This window comes from Pituophis catenifer, unplaced genomic scaffold, assembly GCF_029215685.1.
Source record: "Pituophis catenifer annectens isolate HBS135680 unplaced genomic scaffold, rPitCat1.0.hap2 SCAF_3, whole genome shotgun sequence".
Classification (NCBI taxonomy): Eukaryota; Metazoa; Chordata; class Lepidosauria; order Squamata; family Colubridae; genus Pituophis; species Pituophis catenifer.
In genome coordinates, this window is record NW_027256883.1 from 116729468 (window position 1) to 116753951 (window position 24484).

At 36.4% G+C, this 24484-nt stretch overlaps 1 protein-coding gene across 1 annotated transcript in view; it reads left to right on the top strand.

The window, feature by feature from the left end:
• Window positions 1-24484, top strand: part of HMCN1 (hemicentin 1) — a 231992-nt gene that overhangs the window by 180869 nt on the left and 26639 nt on the right. The window contains exons 73-89 of the mRNA XM_070939286.1: window positions 457-601; window positions 1364-1491; window positions 2127-2277; window positions 3997-4118; window positions 4673-4837; window positions 5313-5420; window positions 6886-7023; window positions 7440-7574; window positions 8014-8283; window positions 9956-10137; window positions 12120-12333; window positions 13893-14027; window positions 14437-14627; window positions 15315-15396; window positions 17495-17764; window positions 19526-19696; window positions 20127-20297. Of these exons, the coding sequence (XP_070795387.1) occupies window positions 457-601; window positions 1364-1491; window positions 2127-2277; window positions 3997-4118; window positions 4673-4837; window positions 5313-5420; window positions 6886-7023; window positions 7440-7574; window positions 8014-8283; window positions 9956-10137; window positions 12120-12333; window positions 13893-14027; window positions 14437-14627; window positions 15315-15396; window positions 17495-17764; window positions 19526-19696; window positions 20127-20297 (2778 nt within the window). The remainder of the gene's footprint in view (window positions 1-456; window positions 602-1363; window positions 1492-2126; window positions 2278-3996; window positions 4119-4672; window positions 4838-5312; window positions 5421-6885; window positions 7024-7439; window positions 7575-8013; window positions 8284-9955; window positions 10138-12119; window positions 12334-13892; window positions 14028-14436; window positions 14628-15314; window positions 15397-17494; window positions 17765-19525; window positions 19697-20126; window positions 20298-24484) is intronic.

Here is a 24484-nt window from a genome sequence, read left to right on the forward strand (position 1 = left end):
CATAGCAGTGTGTCCTTTGGTAAGAGAACAACACTTAGGAAACTTTAAAATATATATGGATTTGTGTTTTTTTTAAAAAAACCCAATACAGGTTTATCTAGAAATCACCCTTATTGAATAAAAAAACTTGTTTAAAATTAGCACAGTAAAAACATAATTATACATTTTAAGTAGGTTGTTCACAAGAAAGGTAAATAGGAATTTACATTATATGACATGTATTTTTGTTTTAAATAAAACAAACACAGAAATATTTGTCATTGCTGTATCTGCATTGCAAAACTCTAAATATTTACTCATTGGTGGTTCTCCAGGTTTTTAGAGCCTAGATTTGCATAAGAAAAGTCAATTTTATACCGTTAAAATATAGGGCCCGTATTTTGGGATGAAAGAAAATCTCATTTCAATAAATTAAATTAACTTCCTGATTTTGTCTGGGAATCTTCCTTTGTATAGTTCCCCCTTCAATCAAAAATGGTTCTCAGACTATGATTGTGAATATTAATATGTCTGCTGTCTTGGAGTGTGCTGTGGAAGGTGTTCCAGCTCCAAGAGTTTCATGGAGAAAAGATGGAGCCCTTTTAGGTGGAAACAATGTGAGGTAAATATTGATTTCCTGAACAGACATTCTGTGGTATATTCTCTATATTTTTCTTAATGTATATATTATGTTGAGGAAATTAATCTCATTGACTGAACTTGCTATGTTCAAGTAGATAAAATAGAGTTTTAAAACATATCTGATATCAAATTGTTGGGTGTGGATTTTACTAACCCTACACTACAGCAAGTGTGTCTATCAGTGACTACACAACTTTCTCCATGTTCATGTACCCTAGTAAGAGTATGGAGTTAATTTGACATTACCTTCTAATAGAATGATTTTGACTAACCAATCTAATCTACACTTCTGCTATTTCCTATGATCCTTCATCCAAGTATTAACTAGATCTAATTATTAGCTTCTTTTTCTAAAATCCTCTAAGGTGATTTAGATATTCTGCCTGCTTTGACCAGCAAGTAAGACATTTCTGAAGGTCTTGTGGATTCACAATATTGCCAACTCATGTCTAAGTACAACTTTATAGAGATGTCTGCACATAAAAAAACTATCCCTGTCATTATACATTCAAAAATCTGTATATTAAGTTTTGGGTTAGTATAAAAGCAGAGTCTTGTTGTGAACCAGAAAACCAACCACAAATATATGTTTTCTGCTTCTTTCGTTTACATGTTTTTAATATTAATTTTTTAGTGGAGTCTCTAATGAAACACAGGACAGAGGAAAAACAGCTGTGTGAATAATGATTCTTTTTCTGCATATGCATTGAGAATGTGTTAAATTCCTTGTGTTTTACTCTAGATATTCACTGTTAGAAAGTGGATCCCTTCATATACATTCAGCCCATGTTACTGACACTGGAAGATACCTTTGTATGGCAACCAATGTGGCTGGCACTGAGCGTAAGCGAATTGATCTTCAGGTTCATGGTAAATATGCCTTTTTTCAGACAAACAAATACCATAGGAGAAATTGAATAGGCTTAAACTAAGAATGCTAGACAGGATCCATATAATCCTATTTTCTCTTCCATGCTGGACCATAATGCAGTAATCACTACTTACTGAAAGGATAAGAAAACCTCATCCCCATGCCATCCATCTCTTAGTTTTGGTTTTTGTCTAGTTTTTAAAATTTTAATCTGTTTTAAAATTTACTCAATTATTAATTAGTTAATATTTAAAAATTTAATTAATGTTGAATTAAATGTTTAATATTTTAATATATTTTAATTATTTTTCTATTTGTTTTAGAACCTGTAAGCCATCCAGAGTCACCTTATAGGGGAGATAGGTGGCATAAAAATTAAATAAAGAAACAAAGAAACACATAAATAAAATATCCTCTTTTGACTAGTTAGTTAATTAACTGGACAACAGTACGGGTTGAATTAGAATGAGTGAAGTCTATATGAAACCCCCACTGTCCCTGAAGATACATGAACTTACGTTGGATCACTAAGGGTGGGTTGGTGGAGTTTTATTTGAGCTATATCTGCTATGATAAACTCTGCTCTATTTTCCATTCTCATTTGGTAAAGACCAATGGTCTTTTTTCTTTTCAGTTCCTCCATGTATTGCTCCAGGACCTGTCAATGTCACAGTATCTGTAAATATACAAACCACACTAGCCTGTGAAACTACAGGGATTCCTAAGCCAGCCATAACCTGGAAGAAGAATGGACACGTTCACAATTTGGATCAGAACTCATACAGGTAAAAAAAATTGGTTTTTTATTTGTTTTTATGAATACAGAGCAGTGATTCCATGTTGTGCTTTAAAAAGAATAAAAACCTACTCATCCACCCATAGGGGAGAACCTATTTTTTAAATACACAGAGGGCAAATATGTACTTTTTATTTGGTTCACTCAGTGGGAGCTTCTTCTTAGTCACTTTGAAAAATACTCCCCGTGTTGTCCACCACATCCATAGTATTGCAAAGCATCTATTTTTTTAAAAAAATCCTTATGTTACAACATAGAATTTCTTTCTTTCTTTCTTTCTTTCTTTCTTTCTTTCTTTCTTTCTTTCTTTCTTTCTTTCTTTCTCTCTCTCTCTCTCTCTCTCTCTCTCACTCTCTCTCTCTCTCCCCCCCCCCACCCTTCTCTCTTTCTTTCTTTCCTGAACTATCCATTTTTCCTGGCTGCAAAGTTCCCATGGTCTTAGAGGGGGAACTGTTTCCTTTTTCTTTGATTATGGTAGCATCAGAGCTAAAGTGGTGCCCTAAGGGTGGGGGGGAAAGGCAGAATTGCTTATAGTCTTAATTTTTGGAGAATGGAGACTTATAGTTTCCACAGATTTTATGTAGGAGTTAAATCACCTGTCATTTAGCTCATGCAATTGCAATGAATGTTTCATAAATATTACTTTACTACCATCTGCCTGTCTAAGGTTTTGGCAATATTCTCATTAACTGTCTTGTTAAACTGTCAACAGTCTTACTTCTTAAAAGGGGGATTATGAATGTCTCTCCTTGGATGCCAAAATCAAATACTATAAATTAACAGATCCTGCTTCTGTTTCCTTGTTTGAATCCCAAATAAGCAGATCTTGTCTGGATAAATTGATGTAACTGAGGAGAGTATGGGATCTTCTTTTCTTCTTGCAGAAAATATTTGGAAATTATTTGTTGGACATAGTTTAGGTGGAGTAGGATGCCCTTCGAGAAGGAAAGCCTTCTGAAAGAGCAGACAAAGACCAGCAGGGGGTTGAAATAAATCAGCATTCAGCCATCCAATTAACATTTTAAAATAAAAAGCAAAATTTCAAAAAGTGGAAAATCCTAGGCTTGCTTACCAAGACGTCTGCAGGTCAGGAGAGATGAAAGATCCTTGACTTTTCAGCTGCAAGGAGTTGCAATCTTCTAACCGCCCCCCATCAAATCCAGAGTGCAAGGCTGCTAAAGAACTAGCTCTGGCAGCAAACACAGCAGATTGCGGGTAAAGGAAAAAAAGGTTCTCACTCTGTAGCAGCCATCGGGGGAGGAGAAAAGGAAAACCTTCTCTCATCATCTATGATGATAACAATTTCTTTTATTTCCACCTTCATCAAGAGAAACACTGCAGGTTTTTGCTAGTTGCCTGGAACCAGGTTGAAAAACAGAATTAGGATCAGAAGCCCTTTTTGCTTCTTGTTTTTCATGATTTCTTAGAAGAACTCTCATTCATTATGTGTTGGGTAAAGCAATTAAATACTGAAGTGACACTCTGGAAATCAAGTATCCAAACTTATCATCTTAATTTGATTCACAAAATAAATAAATAAATAAATGGGTGGGGATCTTTGTTTCCCTCAAGCAATTTTTTAAAATAGAAATATAATGCCTGAAATCTATGTTTCTACTGGTCTTTTGTTAACCTCATTATTTGAATTATATCTCTTGGGACAAGCACTGTGGTAAACGGTAATAATTATTTTTGTGCTTTCTTCCAGGCTTTTGTCTTCAGGTTCACTAGTGATCCTTTCTCCTACTGTAGAAGACACTGCACTCTATGAGTGTATAGTAACCAATGAAGCCGGCAAAGATCAAAGGATCATTAGTCTCATGGTAGAAGGTACGGTACAAACATTGGAATATGTTCTTATAAAATTTAAAAGCTGATTTACCAGCACGTTTCAGTAGGAGAATTTTATTTTAATAATTAAAATCAGATTTCAAAATAAAATTTAAAAAAATAGAAAAAACAAGGTAAGGATTGCTAAATAGAAAGCTGTTGATGCTGGACTCTGGGATTTGGGAATCCATTCTGCTGAAAATTTTTTCTTTTACGCAGAATGAAAATCCATCCAATCAATATAATTCCATAAGACATTGTATGGTCGATCTTTACATTATTTTAATATCTGCTTTGTTTGTATCACATATTTTAGTCAATAATTAATCCATTCCATAAAATGTTTTTTTATTCATTTTGCATTTAAAAAAGAAGCAAGGAGATCCATATATTTTTTTTTTTATTCAGGTAGAAACTATAGGCTTATTTAAATACGAATACATTAGCATTGTAATACGGTATATTCTTTAGTGTTCTGGCAATTGTAGGTCATTCAAGGAGACATCATCACAATACAGATGATTAATACCAATGCTTATCTTTATTTACTTTAGTGCCACCATCCATAGCAGATGAAGCTACAGATCTATTAGTAACCAAGTCATCCCCCATAATCATCCCCTGCACAGCATCAGGTGTTCCAACGCCTGCAATCCTTTGGACCAAGAATGGAATAAAGCTTCCTTCTCGAGGAAATGGCTTCAGAATTCTGTCTTCAGGTTGTGCATGCCGTGAAAACAGTATATAGCAGAACAGAGATGTGTTGTGATGGTGATGGAGTGTTGTAATGAAAAAAAAATGTTGAGGAAAGCGGAGAGTTAAAGTTTTGGTGCTCTTGCCTAAAATAGGATGTTTTGTCAGAAACATATTTCACTCAAGTTCTGCAGCAATAGCTAAACTCTTGATATATCCAATCATTGCCAGTCTGTGATGATCCTCATCTTGGAATTATGATAGTTTATGCTGTTCAATTTAGATGTGATATAGTATAAAATCTTTCAATTTAGATGAAATGCATAATAGAGAATATTAAAAAGCATCAATATTCTATTTCACATTTCAGATGCTAAACACTGATTTAGAAAGCTTCCACTGGGTTTTCCTGGAATTGTATTGAAACTGACTGAGAATTGCCAATGGTCACTAATCACTGTTTAGCATAATCAATGGAAGTCTCTCATTTCTTCTTTTTAGGTGCTATTGATATAAGTGCTGCTCAATTGGATCATGCAGGAAAATATACTTGCACTGTATGGAATGCTGCTGGCTCTGCTTATAAACACATCACCCTTCATGTTCAGGGTGAGGTGGGAACTTGTATGTTTCTTATCTTATTAATATATATTTTTTTCACACAACCAAAAATCTAAGAGCTTTCAACAGATTCAGAACAGAAAATGGTATGGCCCTAGCAGATCTGTACTACCAAACAGCATGGATATTCCTTGCATGTAAATGCCCATCAAGATTTATAAACACATCAAAGACATATTTCTTAATTAAACCTTTCCCTGGATAGGATAGGATAGGATAGGATAGGATAGGATAGGATAGGATAGGATAGGATAGGATAGGATAGGATAGGATGAAATAATAGAATAGAATAGAATAGAATAGAATAGAATAGAATAGAATAGAATAGAATAGAATAGAATAGAATAGAATAGAATAGAATAGAATAGAATTCTTTACTGGCCAAGTGTGATTAGGCACACAAGGAATTAGTCTTTGGTGCATATGCTCTCAGTGTACATAAAAAGAAAAAAAATACATTCATCAAGAATCATAAGATACAACAGTGATAGTCATAGGTTACTAAATAAGCAATAAAATCATACTAGGAAACAAAGAATATAAATCATAGAGATACAAACAACAAGGTTATAGTCATAAGTGGGAGGAGATAGGTAATAGGAAGGATGAGAAGAATAATAGTAATACAGTCAGTAAATAGTTTGACAGTGTTGTGGGAATTAGTTGTTTAGCAGAGTGATGGCATGTGGGGAAAAAAAACTGTTCTTGTGTCTAGTTGTTCTGGTGTGCAGTGCCCTATAGCGTCATTTTGAGGGTAGAAATTGAAACAATTTATAGAATAGAATAGAATTCTTTATTGGCCAAGTGTGATTGGACACAAAAGGAATTTGTCTTGGTGCATATGCTCTCAGTGTACCTAAAAGAAAAGATAAAGAATCATAAGGTACAACATTTAATGATAGTCATAGTCATTATGTCCTTATGTCCAGGATGTGAGGGGTCGGTAGTTATTTTCACAGCCCTCTTTTTGACTCGTGCAATATACAGATCCTCAATGGAAGAAAGGTTGGTAGCAACTGTTTTTTCTGCAGTTCTAATTATCCGTTGAAGTCTGTGTCTGTCTTGTTTGGTTGCAGAGCCAAACTAAACAGTGATAGAGGTGCAGATGACAGACACTGTAGAACTGAATCAGCAGGTCCTTGGGCAGTTTGAGCTCTCTGAGTTGGAAGATTTCTATATTACAGAGGAAAATTCTTCCACCTAAAATACTGTGATTACATTTTTCAGATCTGCTCTTATAATTTTAACTTAATCCATGAAATCTTGAAAATAAAAAAGTTTTATTTTGCTAGTTATGGAATGTTAGGTAGTTAAGTTTTGCCATTTATAGTTTAATGGTTTTAGTCTGGTAGAAGCACTCACAGAATTTTATTTTTAACCCTGAAAAGCGATTTATATAAATAAAGAGGTTTTTTAGATCATTAACTAGCTCTTTTTTGTGTGCTCCTGTTAGAACCACCAACAATGCGAGTGCAACCCGGAACATTAGATGTTATTCTGAACAACCCAGTTCTCCTGCCCTGTGAAGCATTAGGCACACCTCATCCTGTAATATCATGGCAAAAGGAAGGGGTCAGTGTTATTACAACAGGTATTTTGTTTTGATCATAATTTTCAATTCCCTTCAGAGCAACAAGCAACATGTAATTGAAAGGGAATCTGTACTACATTCTGTATTCTACAACATGGGATAGGTAACTTTGCTGAGCCAGAGGAATTTCTGCAAATTATGGACAAGTTTTGAGTTCCTTCACTATCTGGCCACCATTGTAGACAAAGCACCAGTTTACCAGAATGTTCTCTACTAATCTATCCAGGGGTATCAGTGTGCAGTTTAAACTCTTCCCTTATCTATTTTTGGTTTTATTTTTTAAAAAATATCGGAAAATTGTCGATATGTCTCCTTATTCAAAATTTATTTCCTTCTCTGATTCCTCATATATCTTGTTTAGAATTTAACCTGATCCTTCTTTCTGACTTACCTAGAACTCTCTATATGTATTTTAGGAAATAGGTACACAGTGCTTCCCAATGGCAATCTTCAGATTGCTAAAGCTGCTGTTGAAGATGCTGGAACGTACATGTGCGTTGCTCAGAATCCAGCAGGCACTGCCCTTGGGAAGATCAAATTAAAAGTTCAAGGTAAGTTTTGTACCTAGCCCACAACTTTGTTATTTGAGGCCACCATAGAAAACACTGCAAAGGTGCTTTTCACTGAACCTTGGTTAGAAACTGTTCCAAAGAGATGTATTGTTTTAGAAGCTAATGAAAGAAAGGGGGAAAAAAACTATGGCTCAGCTCATCATACTGGAAAATAAACAGTTATCGTACAGAATAGGCCACTAATCCAATATTGACTCTCAGCTGGATACCAGGCCAAGAAAATCTTTAAATATGGTGACTTGGACTATGGGGTCTCTAATTTATTCTTTGAAAATATCAGATATTTACCATATTTTTGGGAGTATAAGACACACAGTATATGTACTTGCATATATGTAAAGTTGTTTAGGGTTGTTGTTTTTTTTTTGTCTCTGAATTAAAATTCAAACAAAAATTCAATTGAGCAATGACTTTTCAGTCCCTCCAGTTATCAAACCACATCCCAGAGAATATGTGGTTGTTGTGGATAAACCTGTCACCCTGTTGTGTGAAGCCGAAGGCTACCCGTCTCCTGTGATTGCCTGGCAAAAAAATGGACAGATAATCACTGAGTCCATGAGGCAAAGGGTTCTCAGCACAGGAGGTTTGCAGATTGCTTTTGTTCAACCTACGGATACTGGACATTATACTTGCAATGCTACTAATGTGGCTGGATCCAGCAATTCCAGTGTAGAACTCACTGTCCTTGGTAAGTAAAATTAAAACCTGGGAAACTTGAATTTATTTATTAAACACATTGAAGAATCAAAATACTGGCTAGCTTTTAATTTTTCATATATTTCATATATTTAACCAAATCACCCTATAAAAACAAATCTGAAAAAAAAGAGGATAGGATCAGTTAGAGATGGCTAACTCTAGATGGAGTTAGCGCATTTTGTGCTTACATAGCTAAGAAAGGAAAGATTAGAATAGTCCTGGCTCTAAACCACAAGTAACAATGACCAATGGTAGTAACCTACCAATGCCTGATGAACCTAATTTTTCATATATTTCATATATTTAACCAAATCACCCTATAAAAACAAATCTGAAAAAAAAGAGGATAGGATCAGTTAGAGATGGCTAACTCTAGATGGAGTTAGCGCATTTTGTGCTTACATAGCTAAGAAAGGAAAGATTAGAATAGTCCTGGCTCTAAACCACAAGTAACAATGACCAATGGTAGTAACCTACCAATGCCTGATTTCACCTGAAATCTGAAGATGTTCAATTAGAATTCAATGATATAACCAGTGGCACAGTGTATCCATAGGTATACAATGTATCCCAGCAGCCATTGTGCCCCATTCTGTAATTCATAGAGCTGAAAAATTGCAGATCTGAGGTGGAGGCCTACTAGAAGGAAACCCAAAGTGGAGACATGGTAGATCCAACAAAGAGAGGAATGGATCCTGCTCAGTTTTTCCATTTGCAGATAAAAAAATAAAGCAACCCATCAACACTTGCCTTAGAGCAGCATCACTCTAGACATTATATTTAGTCCTGTGCCAGTAGGATAGAAAATACACAATGCTGTCTTAGCTAATTTCCTGGACTTAACCCAGATTTCAGTTTAACTCTGAAAAGGATAAGAAATGCTGCTATGTAAGCATCCTACACCAATCAAAACGTGCAATGCTTAGACCAAATGTTTGAATATTTATGCAAATTATTTATTTATTTACTTACTTACTTACTTACTTACTTACTTACTTACTTACTTACTTACTTACCCAAAATTTATATGCCGCCCTTCTCCCATTCCCAAACAAAAAAGTGTAGGAACAGTGGAAAAATTACTACTGTAGTAGATTAATTTTTTTTTTTTTTAAAAAAACCATTAATATAAAGCGCTCTGGAATATTTCTTCTGAACACAATAATGTTAAAATTAAAACCTATATTTTGGTATATTAAAAAGGGGGGAATTCTTTATTTGTGGCAGAATACTAAGTGTAATCTCTGAACACTGCATACTGATGAACTCAAGCTAATCTTATTGCCTACATAATTTAAGGGTTTGTTGGCAAATGTTTGCTAGTTCCCAAATTTCCCTATTAAATTACATTTTTCCCAGTGTTGTGATATATTCTCTCATATTTCTATAGAATACTGGACTATATTTCAGCCTTCTTTAGCCATCCAGATGTGTTGGACTAAAATGCCTAGAACTTTTAGCCAGCATTTCCAACAGTTTTGCTTTCTTCAAATTAAACAAATCTTCCTCAGTCACCATCTGTACAAATATCTACTAAAAGATGTTGAAGACTCTTTTGTGATGATACATGTTCACATCCATATGCATACAGTACAGTATACAAAATGCCTAAATTTAATAAAAGCAATTATTTGTTTGTTAAAAAAAAATACTTCTCACAGTTCCACCAAAGATCCGTGCAGCTGAGAACCACTATACTGTTGTTGAAAATTCACAAGCAATTCTGTCTTGTGTTGCTGATGGAATGCCAGCACCATCAGTGACATGGAGGAAAGGTAACACAAGCCCATCAGCTAAGCGCAGATCTGAACCATATGAAGACTTCATTATAGAGAATGCTAAGGTAAGCCTCAGTTAAACCACTTTATAACGCCTTGGTAAGGCAACACTTGAAATACTGCAGCCAGTTTTGGTCATGATAATGTAAAAAGATGCTGAGACTCAAAAAGAATGCAGAGAAGAGCAACAAATATGATTAGGGGACTGGAGGCTAAAACATATAAAGAACGGTTGCTTGGACTGGGTATGTCTAGTTTGATTAAAAGAAGGACTGGGGTGACATGATAGCAGTGTTCTAATATCTCAGGGGCTGCCACAAAGAGGGAGTCAAGCTATTCTCCAAAGCACCTGAGGGTAGGACAAGAAGCAATGGGTGGAAACTAATCAAGGAGAGAAACAACTTAGAACTAAGGAGAAATTTCCTGACAGCTAGAACATTTAATCAGTGGAACAACTTGCCTCCAGAAGCTGTAAATGCTCCAACACTGGAAGTTTTTAAGAAGAGATTGGATAACCATTTGTCTGAAATTATATAGGGTTTCCTGCCTAAGCAGGGGGTTGGACTAGAAGACCTCCAAGGTCCCTTCCAACTCTGTTACTCTATTTAAACAGCATGTTTAAGAAAGATTAGTCATCAAAGTTGTACAGAACTAAATATCTCCTTTCTTCACTGGATAACTTTTTATAATGGTAACATGGGGAAAATAAACATGCAATGAAAAAAGATGATTGAATGCAAATGGTTAGCAGCTTTATTTATCTATGTATACCTAATTATCTATTCAACTGACATTCCTGGTCTGTTCAGCTTTACGTATTAGTATAAAAATAATCTAATCAAATTTTCTTTTCATGCAAGAACTGCACTTCCTGCAAGTCTGTAGAGATTCTCAGTCCTCCAGGTCGTGGTTGTCCCAAAAGTGCTTTTTCAGGAGGCAACTGGACTTTCTTGTTTTGTTCTTTGAAGACATTTCACTTCTCATCCAAGAAGCTTCTGTACCTCTGACAGGATAGTGGGGAATGGAAGGATTTATATTCCTTTCAGACAGCTGGTCATTTGCATCTTTTTAGAGCAGTGGTTCTCAACCTTCCTAATGCCGTGACCCTTTAATACAGTTCCTCATGTTGTGATGATCCCCAACCATAAAATTATTCCTAAAACCATTGAAAATATGTGTTTTCCGATGGTCTTAGGCAACCCTTGTGAAAGGGTCATTCGACCACCAAAGGGGTCCCCACCCACAGGTTGAGAACCACTGTTTTAGAGGGTCATTGAAGCACTTGGAGGTTTATCTGTGTCCTCAGGGTCACCTGAGTAGTGCTCTTGGTTCTGGTAGTCTGCAATTTTTTCTCTGGAAATCCATTCCTACTCCCACACCATTCAAAGGATGTTCATCCCAAATTGTCTTTTAGCTATACAATTTGGGATGAACACCCTTTGAATGGTGTGGGAGTAGGAATGCACTTACTGCAGCAGCAGCACTGTGCGTTAATAATCTACAGTTATGCCCAAATGATACCTATGGTGATGTAATCATGCAAACACCACAGCTGTACATTTGTTACCCAATATTTGATGCAAATATTAATTAATTTATTCATTTATTCAATTTGTACAGCTGCCCATCTCAATCAATGATTCCTGCAGCTTATAATTGAAAACAATATACTGCAATTAAAACAATAAAAACATTTTAACACAATAAAATAATAAAAAGCTAAATAAAAAGTATTTAATCATAGCTTACATATAATTGTTGTTGATAAGAAGTGGAAATTTGAAGAGAAAGTAATATTTCTTCTGTTGCATTTTTTTTTCAACATGTGCCATGCTGAATACCTAAATTCTTTATAATGCTCTTACTTGGAAACATTTTTTTTTGGGGGGGGGGAAATCATAATGAGACATTTTGCTGCTGGTGTTCTATTGGCTGATTCAAATCTACCTACTAATATTATTAAAATAGTTTCCGTAGTACAAATAGCTATTATATTTTTTGGATTTTGCCTTCTATGAATATGGAATTGTTTTCCTTCTCTATTTAGCCGGAAGATTCTGGGAGCTACACCTGTATTGCTAGCAATGTGGCTGGTGAAGACACCCATACTGCCAGTTTAACAGTTTATGTGCTCCCAGCTTTTACTGAACTCCCTGGAGATGTAACTTTAAACAAAGGAGAACAATTGCAATTAACTTGTAAAGCAACAGGAGTTCCTGTACCCAACATTAAATGGACGTTTAACAATAATATTATTCCAGGTGAGTTAATCCAGAAAACTATAATAAATGATAGGCTGTAAAATTAGATGTGGAGCCATGTTCTTTCAGATTGGAAAGCATCCCCCCCCCCACACACACTGTAAATATAGCCTTTGGTTTTCTTTTTACCATCTGCAAATCTGAAATACACTGTATAGACTGTACATGTAATTGCACAAGAGCACATTCAACCAATTCAATTCAACCAACTCAGCTCAACTCAGCCAATAACAGAGTACAAAGTATGTGGGAAGCAAATCAGAGTTTAATTTCTATTCTGATCCTTCCTTCCTTCCTTCCTTCCTTCCTTCCTTCCTTCCTTCCTTCCTTCCTTCCTTCCTTCCTTCCTTCCTTCCTTTCCTCCTTCCTTCCTTCGCAATGTGATTTGCAAAATAAGTTGTCCTGGTAAGCTAAGGAGGGAATATTTCTGGTACTGATAGAAGAGAATATTTGTAGCTCAGGGTTGAACTGTGGGGTCCTTGGTGTTTCTGAGCTTGGCGGTTTTGTTGCAGAAGTTTTATTACCAAACTGGCTAACATCATCAGTGTTTTGGAACTGGGCCATATGCCTTGTTTGTGTAGATTATTTTTTAGGTTTAACCTGTAGCTTTAGGCCTAGAGAAACACATTTCTTTTACTTTAATCCCCAGCTATAAAAAGTATTACTAAAATATCAAATATCTATCAAATATGGTTATGGGTGTGACTCGGCGCACCCATGTAACACCCCTCCTGCGTGAGCTGCACTGGTGGTCTTCCGAGAGCGATTCAAGGTATTGGTTACCACCTTTAAAGTGCTCCATGGCTTAGGACTGGGGTATATACGAGACCACCTTCTGCCATCAACAACCTCCCACCGGCCAATACGCTCCCACAGAGAGGGGCTTCTCAGGGTGCCATCAGCCAAACAATGCCGACTGGTGACACCCAGGGGGAGAGCCTTCTCTGTGGGGGCACCAGCCCTCTGGAATGAGCTGCCCTTAGAGCTTCGTCTTAGCCCCGACCTGCGTACTTTTCGCCATGCCCTTAAGACCCTTTTGTTCCAGCAAGCCGGAGTGGCCTAATACGAATTTTATAATGGGTGTATGTGTGTTTTAATTCGTGGGCCAAATTTTATATATTTGATTTTAATTGGTTTTAAATTTTATAAATCTATGTGTTTTAATATGACTGTACACCGCCCTGAGTCCTTTGGGAGAAGGGCGGTATAGAAATCTAATAAACTTCAAACTTCAAACTTCAAATACTTAAAGCCATTAAAGAGGAGCCGAGGTGGTGCAGTGGTTAGGGTGCAATACTGCAGCTACTTCAGCTGACTGCTAGTTCAGCAGATCAGTGGATCAAATCTCACCGGCTCAAGGTTGACTCAGCCTTCCATCTTTCTGAGGTGGGTAAAATGAGGACCCAGATTGTTGGGGGAAATATGCTATTTAGTATACTGTCTTTGGTGTAAGCCGCCCAGAGTCCTCGGAGAGTGGGCAGCATAGAAATATGAATAACCTATATAAATAATAATTTATGTTGGTTTATTTTTTTTTTCAACTTCTCTTGTTCGGCTAGCACAATATGACGGAGTAAATGGATTGAGTAAACTCATTATTGAAAAAGTGTCTAAGGAAGATTCAGGAACCTATGTGTGTATGGCAGAAAACCTAGTTGGTTCTATCAAGGCTCTTGGATCCGTTTATGTTAAAGGTGTGTATTGCTGATAAGTTTTGGCCTTATTTCACAATTTTCTGCTTTCATATTGCATCTAACTACAATATAATGTATGGCAAGGAGGAATAACGGCAATCAAAATATTCAGCTTACAAAAATAAAGCATTTAATTATGATCGATCGGTGGAATGAAAATTTCTGTTTCCAATTTGGGTTAAAATAAAATTGGATACATATTGTAATTAACAAATTGTCTTACTATGCAAATGATTCCATGCAAAAATAGCAGAAATGCCTAGAAAAATAGAATGGCTAAATCTCATGGGTTATGACATATATTTATGGGTTATGTTTCAGATCCACGTAATGTTTCCCCAATATTGTGGGTTTCAAGTTTCTACAGACTTTTGTTTTCTACTTAGTTTCTTATTATTTTGAAATTCAGAACCTCCAGTATTCATGGGAGATTATCATTCCAGTCGGATTGAACCCTTGGGTGGCAATGCCATTCTCAATTGTGAAGTCACAGGAGACCCTCCTCCAACTATTCAGTGGAGCAGAAAAGGAGTTGGCACTTTGATCAGCAATCGAATCAGACAACTTAGCAATGGATCCCTTGCCATTCGTGGCACAGTAGTGAGTTACATTGAACTAATGCAACAATTGTATTTAATTAAACATGATAGTATCCATCTTCTACCAGCAAGGTGTCTTGCTATGATCATCCCACTTATTTTTATGACACCATTAAGGGATATCAATTCAACTTGAACTTTTTCTTTTTTTGTAACTGCTACAGATGCTCTTTTTCATATATTCATATATTCCAAAATATTTTTGCATGCATGTATGTGTGTATGATTCCAGATTTTCCTAACCTTTGCTAGATTCAACAGAATTACAACTGCCAATGCAGGGCAAAAGATGGCAATTATGACTGGGAATTATGGGAGACATATTTGCAGCACATGTGGAGAGAATTCCCAAGTAGCATAGTATTATAAATATCTTTATTTTATTTATGACCAGTCAGGCTATACCTCCATATTGGCACACTATAAAACAATCTTGCGTAAACTCCAGATTCCTAAATATTCCAGTCAACATAGTCAGTGGAAATTGGATCATATATAAATAGGTGGATTTCTTTTAATAAAATCCACATACTAAAAAAAAAGTTATTTAGCTAAGTTATATCATATCATGAAATTAGAAATATTTGCCTGCAATGAATAATTTCACTTAAATCCTACATCTGAAAATGTATAAGATATTGTTTGATATAGTCAGTCCCAGACTGAACAGTCACCTGTATTTTTTCAGAATGAAGATGCTGCAGAATATATATGTATAGCTACAAATGATGCTGGTGCAGTTGAATACCATGTCACTCTTACATTACATAGTAAGTTACAGACCCATATTCCTACAACTTCCTATGAGTTATGAAATGTGTACCCAGGTGTATCTGCTGTACTTGTAAATGTTAGTAGTTTCCAGACAAACTGAATTCTTTATTTAACACATACTCTCTCCAACTCACTTCCCCTTCAGTTTTAGAAACTGAACAAGAGATGAGTTAATGATGTAGTACCACGTCAATGCTCCAAAGTCAACTTCATAAATTAATCTCAAACAATATATTTACTAACATGAATTTGCTTTCAGATTTCACTGCCTTCATTTCCTTCTTGTCAAGAAGTAGGTTTCCATAGCCTCAGGGCCTTCAAATGGGTCTGGAGATTCGGGAATTCTTAGTCAAACATGTGGATGGCATCAAATTGAAATAGAGAGTTTGCGAATGAGGAAATTGTCACTTCACTTATTTGAAGAATTCATTCTTTTTGGCATCTAACTGGAACTGACCAATTCTGTGGCTCAGAATATTACTAGTTTTCAGTTTACTAAATACTGCAATCTAGTTATTGCTTTAAAAAAAGGATTTAAAATGTTTATTTTTTTCCAAAATGATTTGGGTAAGGAATGTATTGAGAGAAAATATTGTTATTTGCCTCAGTATTACATAATCTGGGATACATCCTATAGATTCCAATAATGTTCATTTTTGAGTAAGCAAGCATAACATATTTTGCCTACTTTTAAGAAAATTTGAGAATAATAACTATATAAACACTCATACTCCTGTGGAGATTTTCTTAGCTTGGTATGAGGAGGCATCCAATTAAAAATTTCAAGGATTACCATGCTTTTTATTTTATTTTATGAGGAGTTACCACAACGTTAGATGGGTATAATAGGGGTGATATGATAGCAATATCTCAGGGGCTGCCACAAAAAAGTGGGAGTCAAGCTATTCTCCAAAGCACCTGAGGGTAGGACAAGAAGCAATGGGTGGAAACTAATCAAGGAGAGAAGCAACTTAGAACAACTAATCAGTGGAATAACTTGCCCCCAGAAGTTGTAAATGATCCAACACTGGAAGTTTTTAAGAAGAAATTGGATAACCATTTGTCTGAAGTGGTGTAGGGTGTCATGCCTAAGCAGAGGTTGGGCTAGGAGACCTCCAAGATCCCTTCCAACTCTGTTATTCTATTCTAGATACCTTTGTTCATAAAATAAAATAAAATAAATCATGGAAAAATACAACATTATATTGTACGAAAAAATACACAACTGGATAAGAAATAGAATACAAAGGATTTAAGAATAAACATAACAGATATTATTCAGATCAACAATAAATCTATTTGCCCAACTTTAATATTCCTGAAACTTTTATTACTTCCTAGTATACAGTATTAACCTTGCTTTGCACAGACAACTGAAAGAACTGGGCTTTTCCTGTTGAGTTTTAAAATACGTCTTAAGATGATCAAATAGTTGTATGGAATATTTGAAAAGTCCTCTTCAATGTTGTGCTGACTGGCAGTCTGTATACCCATCTCTGAATGTTACGTCAAGAATCATGAATGACAGCAACAGTGTATGTCCTTCCCAGCCCAATATTTTCTTTTATAGCACAGGTGAATATTTTGAACAGTGGGTTGCACTTCATTAGTACTAATTTCATCTTCAGGACTATTTTTCTATCATTCTCATGTTAAGATTTTCCCTTTCTTTCCTGATTTAGTCACACTTTATTTCATTTGTTTCCCATGGGTAAAAGCAGAAAATAGCTTTCAACATTCAGAAATTTGCTACTGAACATTTTGCAAAGTACTCCTTGGAGGCTTTTGAGGCATAAAAAGGTTGCAGATGCCAGCTATGGATTACCTATCCCTTACTCACAATCTCTCACTTACCTCAGGTTAGATTTGATATAATAGCAAAAATGCCTGCCACTTACGACCATTAAAAAAAATGAAAATAGGACAGTAAATGAAAATGTTTAAGCCACAGAATTATTAAAATGAGAGAAATGGAAATAGTACTGAATTACAGCATTGAATAGACTACGGAGAAGTATTAAAAAGGAGAGAGCTCTGCTTTTACTGATTTATCACAGAATCCCAGCCAACCCAGGAATATTTTATTTCTCTTAGGTGCACCTGTTATTAAAACTGAACCAGTAGAGATCATTGTTGATGCTGGAACCACAGCAGTACTGAACTGCCAAGCAGAAGGAGAACCTCATCCAACTATTGAATGGTCTCGTCAAGGCTGGCCTCTTCTGAATCAAGACCGAATGACTGTTTTGACGAATGGCTCCCTACGTATTGCAGTTGCTCGTAAAGAGGATACTTCTGAATATGAATGTGTAGCTAGGAATCTCATGGGTTCTGTCCTTGTCAAAGTGCCGTTCATTGTCCAGGGTTAGTGTTGAGGCTTTGTAGTTAATCAACCTGCATTTTTAAGTAAAAAAGCAATAAAGATATGTCACTATATTTATATCTCTCACTCAGTAAAGTTGTCTACTGAGACGTACTCATGTCAGAAGAGAGAACTGTTGCTGTGCTTTTAGAAATAATATTAATTTGAAACCTGAAAATCTCCTATAAGATCTAAATTTGTACTTACTGGAAAAGATTAATTTTACATCTCTGCATCACTCTTTAAATTCAAGTTTTTTATATCTATCTATCTGAACGTATGCTAGACGCAGAGGTTCCATAAGCTGCCTCAGTTATTCACAAGGTATGGTTTCTAAGGACATGCCATTCTTCTTTGTGCATGCTCTAGAAACAAATTATTGAAAGTTTAAGAGTAAAGAGTGAAGAATAAGAGTGAATAGTTCCACCAATTTTTTTTAAAGCTAAGTGTACCTCAATTATTAGAAGCTTGAGAAACAGAATAATGTTGGATTAAGGGCTAAATCATTCAATAGGATTCTTCCAGAGGTGAAATCCAGCAGGTTCTGACAGGTTCTGGAGAACCAGTAGCGGAAATTTTGAGTAGTTCAGAGAACCGGTAGCGGAAATTTTGAGTAGTTCGGAGAACCAGCAAATGCCACCTCTGGCTGGCCCCAGAGTGGGTTGGGAATGGAGATTTTGCAGTATCCTTCCCCTGCCATGCCCACCAAGCCATGCCCACCAAGCCATACTATGCCCACCAAACCACGCCCACAGAACCGGTAGTAATAAATTTTGGATTTCACCACTGGATTCTTTCCATTCTTTGATGGCATTGAGACAGGGAATACTTAAGGTTCCAATGCTTTCCCTAGAAGTAGAAAAAACCTGGACTTGGTGGCAGGTCTTTGGTCTGGTTGCTCCAGTGCTGCAGAACACATTTGCAGATATTCTGGCCTTTTGAATGTTAGTGGTGAACTAGGCTGCCAGTTATTACTGTATCATATTGTGATCCGTTAACCCTCGAAGAGATAAAAGAGAAATAAAGAAGTAGATCTCAGATTGTGAACTGATCAGAATCTATGGAATGAATTCTATAATAAGTAAATGAATACCAAGGAACTACTCATTCCATTATTTTCTCTCTTTTTTTTGTTCTTGACATATAAAGGCCCCAATATTATTTATGACCATTCGTTTTTAACTTCCTTCCTATATTATCAGCCTTTTCAAAACATCAATAAAAGGAAGTTAGGAGGCATACTTTAATCCATTCATTAGTTCACCTGTTTTAATTATATAGATAGAATAATATCTTCAGAGATTGGAGGCAAGCCTATAGGCCAGTGGTTCTCAACCTGTGGGTCGCGATTCCTTTGGGGGTCGAATGACCCTTTCACAAGGGTTGCCTAAGACCATCGGAAAACACATATTTTCAATGGTTTTAGGAATAATTTTATGGTTGGGGGTCACCACAACATGAGGAACTGTATTAAAGGGTTGCGGCATTAGGACGGTTGAGAACCACTGCTATAGGCCATTTTTAGGTTGTGATAGGATAATGAAAAAGGGGATTTTTTCTCATTTCTCAAAAGCCAAGAACAATTGCTAATCCTGAATCACTTCCAGCCAAGTCTTTATTCAATATTTAGTTGTCATAATTCACAACAAAATTGTTGTAGACTAATGGCAGGTCAACCTTTTGATTTTTTTTAAAGACTGCAGTCAATAGCATGCGTGTATAAAAGGAGTATTGACTAAATTAATGAATTTGTTCCATTGCAGTGCACGGTGGGTTTTCTCAATGGCTTGACTGGCAACCATGTAGTGTAACATGTGGTCCAGGTGTCCAAAAGAGGATTCGTCTATGCAACAATCCCTTTCCTGCTAATGGTGGACAAAGCTGTATGGAGCCTGATTATGAAATACGCATCTGTCAGAGCAAGTTGTGTCCAGGTAAATGCTCATCTTTTTTTTATTCAGATTGATTATCTTATAAATCTGAAATCGATACCATAAATGCTTAAGAGATACTTCTACCATGATTCAGTGCAATTATTTCTTTATTACTCATGAAAAATTTTTACATTATGTTATCCCCTAGCATTCACTCTTGATGCTGAAGTTATTTAAATGAAATTCCACTTGTGTCCCTGGAACTTTCTTCCAAATTCACAAACTTAGCAGCCACAACTATGTTTAGATTTGATCAAGAGGACATTTTGATTTGATCAAGAGGACGTACTAAGGAAATACTGAATAATGGCCAATGTTGCTATTTAATCTATACCACCAATCCATTGAATCTTTTATTATTGTAATTATGAAGTTATCAATCATTTCAGTGCATATGAGTAACTGAAAATAAATTGTGGATGCTATTTAGTGGATGGAAGCTGGTCAGAATGGGGGTCTTGGGAAGAATGCTCTAAAACCTGTGGGCAAGGCAACAAAACCAGAACCAGAAGTTGCAACAACCCTCCAGCTCAACACAGAGGAAGACCTTGTGAAGGCAATGCAATGGAGCCAATTCTATGCAACATAAGGCCCTGCCCAGGTGAGAAATGATTTAGTCATATGCTTGATATAAAATTTCTTTTTCTTCCTCAATGAATCATTTGTAAAACATATCTACTTGTCTGTTCCAGAGTAAACACTGGAATTTGTTTTAAGAAGATTGTTAGGGTGTGTGTAAAAAGTATTTGTTGCTTGTGCAACGAGCAGAGCAGAAACACACAGGGAAGGAGATAAACGTCCAGCTCGTGTGAGAAAAATACTTTATAGATAACAAGCAGTCTCGATGTAAGTAAAACAGTCCAAGGTCATAAACAGTAATATCAGTCCAGTAAGTATCTTCCCTTACCAAAGCAAACAGACTTTAGTAACTCTTGGTATACAGTACCATATAATAGATGCAGTAAGCAACAGGATACAATCAGGTATCAATCCGGAAGAAGCAGGAAGAACCAGGAAGAACGAACGCTTCTCTGTGCTGCTTATTTATGCACTGTAGCCTAATTACAGGGTTCAGCAAACCCTGATTACGTGGCTCAGTTGTTTCTTAAAGAAACAGATATTGCCTGACCAACAAGTTAGAAGTACGCTGCAAGCTGAACCTAACATTCTCCCCATTGGGCAGGACAATATACACAATAGATACAGAAACAAAAATACACATCCAAATCATACATTGTACAGTGGTATCAGTTACATTTCAGATTCTTAATCCAAATCTTTCACAACAATTGGTGTGTTTAATGGCACCTTGCGCTTTAGTAAAGTTGTCGGCAATATTGTCCTCTGATGTGCAATATTCCAATGTAATCATGTTATCCTTAACACATTGCCGAACATTCAGATAACGTATATCAGTGTATTTAGTCCTTGTCTTTACAGCAAGATTTGTTGCCATTTTAATGGCTGCCTGGTTATCCTCATAAACCGTGATAGGATAGTCCATTTTGAATCCAATATCTTCCATCAACTGTTTATAATAAATCAGTTCAGTACATGTAAGTGATAGACAAGAAAACTCCGCTTCCATGGTAGACAAACTTATGTGTTTCTGGCGAATTGATTTCCATCCAATCAGGCAGTTATCCAACATGATTGCTATTCCAGACGTAGATTTTCTGGCAAAACTGGCATCAGCATATGCCTTTAATATCATATTGGCATTTGGTTCTAAATACATAGCAAAATGCAATGTTCTTTTAAGATACCTAAGAACACGTTTAGCAGCCTGCCAATGCCTATCAGTAGGCTCTGAACTATATTGTGCTAGTTGATTAACACTAAAAGCTATATCAGGCCGTGTCCAGTTGCTCAAATACGACAAACTGCCTATTAATGATTGATACAGTTCTTTACTGAACTGTGGACTCTGCAAACTATCCTGCTGGAATTCCTGTGCCATAGGAGTCTTGGCAGGTTTACATAATTCCATCCCATATTTTTTCAACAATTTGCAGATCTTATTAGATTGTGATATTTTAAATCCTCTAGATGTTTTCAGGATATCCAGCCCTAGATAATGCCGTATATGTCCTAGATTTCTAAGTTTAAATTTTGTTTGCAACTGACCGATAATCTCTCTGGCCTCAGCGTCAGTTCTGGTAATTATGGCAATGTCGTCTGTAAAGAGTAACAAGAATGAAACACATCCATCCTGTTCTTTTTTAAACAGACATTTATCTGCTACGCCCTCATAGAACCCAATGTTATGTAATTCCTGCACTATACATTGGTTCCACTCGTAACCTGATTGCCTTAAACCATATAGGCTTTTCTGTAGCCTCCAACACTCAGTTCTATCCTGTGTATCATAACCAGGAGGTTTCTTCATATATATTGTATGCCTTAACGGAGCGTTCAAGTAAGCTGTTTCGACATCTAAATGAGTAATAGAGCATTTATTTCTAGCTGCCCAAACTAGCATCGTTCTCAAAGTGCTCGCTCGTAGACTTGGAGCAAAAACCTCATCATAGTCTCTATCTGTCTGTGAGAACCCTTGTGCAACAAGCCGAGCTTTATGGGTTACTACCCCATCTACACTTTTCTTTACCTTATAGACCCACTTACAGCCTATAAGTTTCTCATATAGTGGTATTCTTACAACTTCATAGACACCAAGCCTCTTCAATGAATCAATTTCTCTATCCATTGCCTCTTGCCAGGCTTTTTGCTCCTTTTCTGGATATAATTTTATATCATGATAACTGGATGGTTCGATATCTACTTGGCAAACCACTGTGGCTTTATAGCGATCTGGTGGATGCCGGTCCCTGGAAGATCGTCTAGGCATAACAGGACTAACATCAGGTATATTGGGTTCATCCTCCCCTAACCCTGATTCCTGTTCCTGTTCTTCCATCTTAATAGATGGTTTCTCATCCATCTCAGATGAACTATCATCAGGAATATGGTCCATCTTAACATCAACATCTGTAAAACCATAGTCTGCTTTTTCTAACCTGTCCCAGCCTTCATGTTCTAGGAATTTAGCACTAGCGCTACACAAAACTTTTGTTGTACCTTTTTCCCAGAACCTATAGGACCTATGGTTAGCCTCATAGCCAACAAAAATCATTTTCTTTGCTCTCTGTTGGTCCTTCCTTCTCTGACTAACTGGTATATGCACCCAGGCTGGTGCACCAAAAGTATGAATATAACTTAAATCAGGCTTCCTCCCGTGCCATAAAGTAAAAGGTATTTTTCCTGTAGAGGAGTGCACCACATTATTTAAAATATGATTGGCACATAGTATTGCTTCTCCCCACAATTTATCAGGTAAACAAGCATCAGCCAGCATAGTCCTAGTCATAGCTTGTAGGGTCTGGCCTCTTCGTTCAATATATGCATTATGTTCTGGCCGAAAAGGGGCAGAACGTTTATGCTGTATCCCAGCATCCTTCAAAAACTTAGCCAACTGATGGTTAGTAAACTCAGTTCCATTGTCAGTAACAATGCATTTCACCTTAAACCTCTGCTTCCTTTCTACAAAACGAAGCCAATTTGTGATACATTGGAACGTATCACTTTTGGACTTCATAAGGTAGCAAAAACCATATCTGGTAAAGTGATCAACTATACTTAAAATATAGCATGCTCCCCCTAAACTGGGTTTCTTTGGCCCTATTAAGTCTAAAAAGACTACCTCCAAAGGTTTAGTTGTTTTAAACCCATTGCAGCGGTTTGCAGGTGTAACTTTACTTTTATGTTGGTTACAAGTATTACAGTTCAGGTATTTGCTGCAAGCCCTTAACTTTATGCCTTTAGACTGCTTAACAGTCAAATTCAACAACCTGAAATTCAGATGACCAAGCCTTCTATGTAGTAAATGTACGCATTCATCATGCGGCTTTACATTTCCAAATTTAGCTTTTGACTGAACTAACAGTAATGACTTATCCCTAATAACAAATAAGTCGTTTTCTAATTCTGCAGTAACTACAGTGCCTTCACATTCAAGCAAACATTTGTCGTTTTTAAAAGTTACTGTAAACCCAGAATGTAGTAATGACTTTACAGATAAAAGGTTATATTTCAAACTAGGGATATAAAGCATGGGTAAAGGGTGCTTACTAATAGAACATTGAACAAGTCCCTCCCCAGCTACAGTCACATTCCAGCCATTAGCTAATTTGACCTTTTTAGTACTTTTCTTCATGTTTAGAAACAGTTTTCTGTTTTTTGTTATTGATTGAGAGGCACCGCTATCAATCACCCACCAATCATCTTTTATATTATTAGATGAACTGGTTGCTAAATTACACCCTTTCCTGGGTTTAGCAGAGTTTCTAGCAGACACTTTCATATTACAATATTTTGCAATGTGCCCCTTAGCCCCACATGCATAACAGCGTTTAACAATATTGACATTCTCATATACAGCTTCCACGTTCGGTTGCTGTTGCATCCTTAACTGGTCTCGTTCTTGCCTACGTTTGGCCTCATCCAGTAACCTACCAGTTATACTGGTCAATGTTAGTTCATCTCTAGACAATACTTCTAATGATGAAACAAAAGAGTCATAACTGTCATCCAACGATGAAAGAATAATATAAACTTGCTGCAGTTCAGTAAACACAAGGTCTTTCTCATGTAGCTCCTGGAAAAGCCCTGTCATGGAGTCCAGGTGAGCCATCATGTCTCCTCCTTTCTGAAGATGTAAGCGAAATAATTTCCGTGTCAAGTAGATATGAACACCCACAGAGTCACGAACGTAGAGCTTCTTTAGCTTTG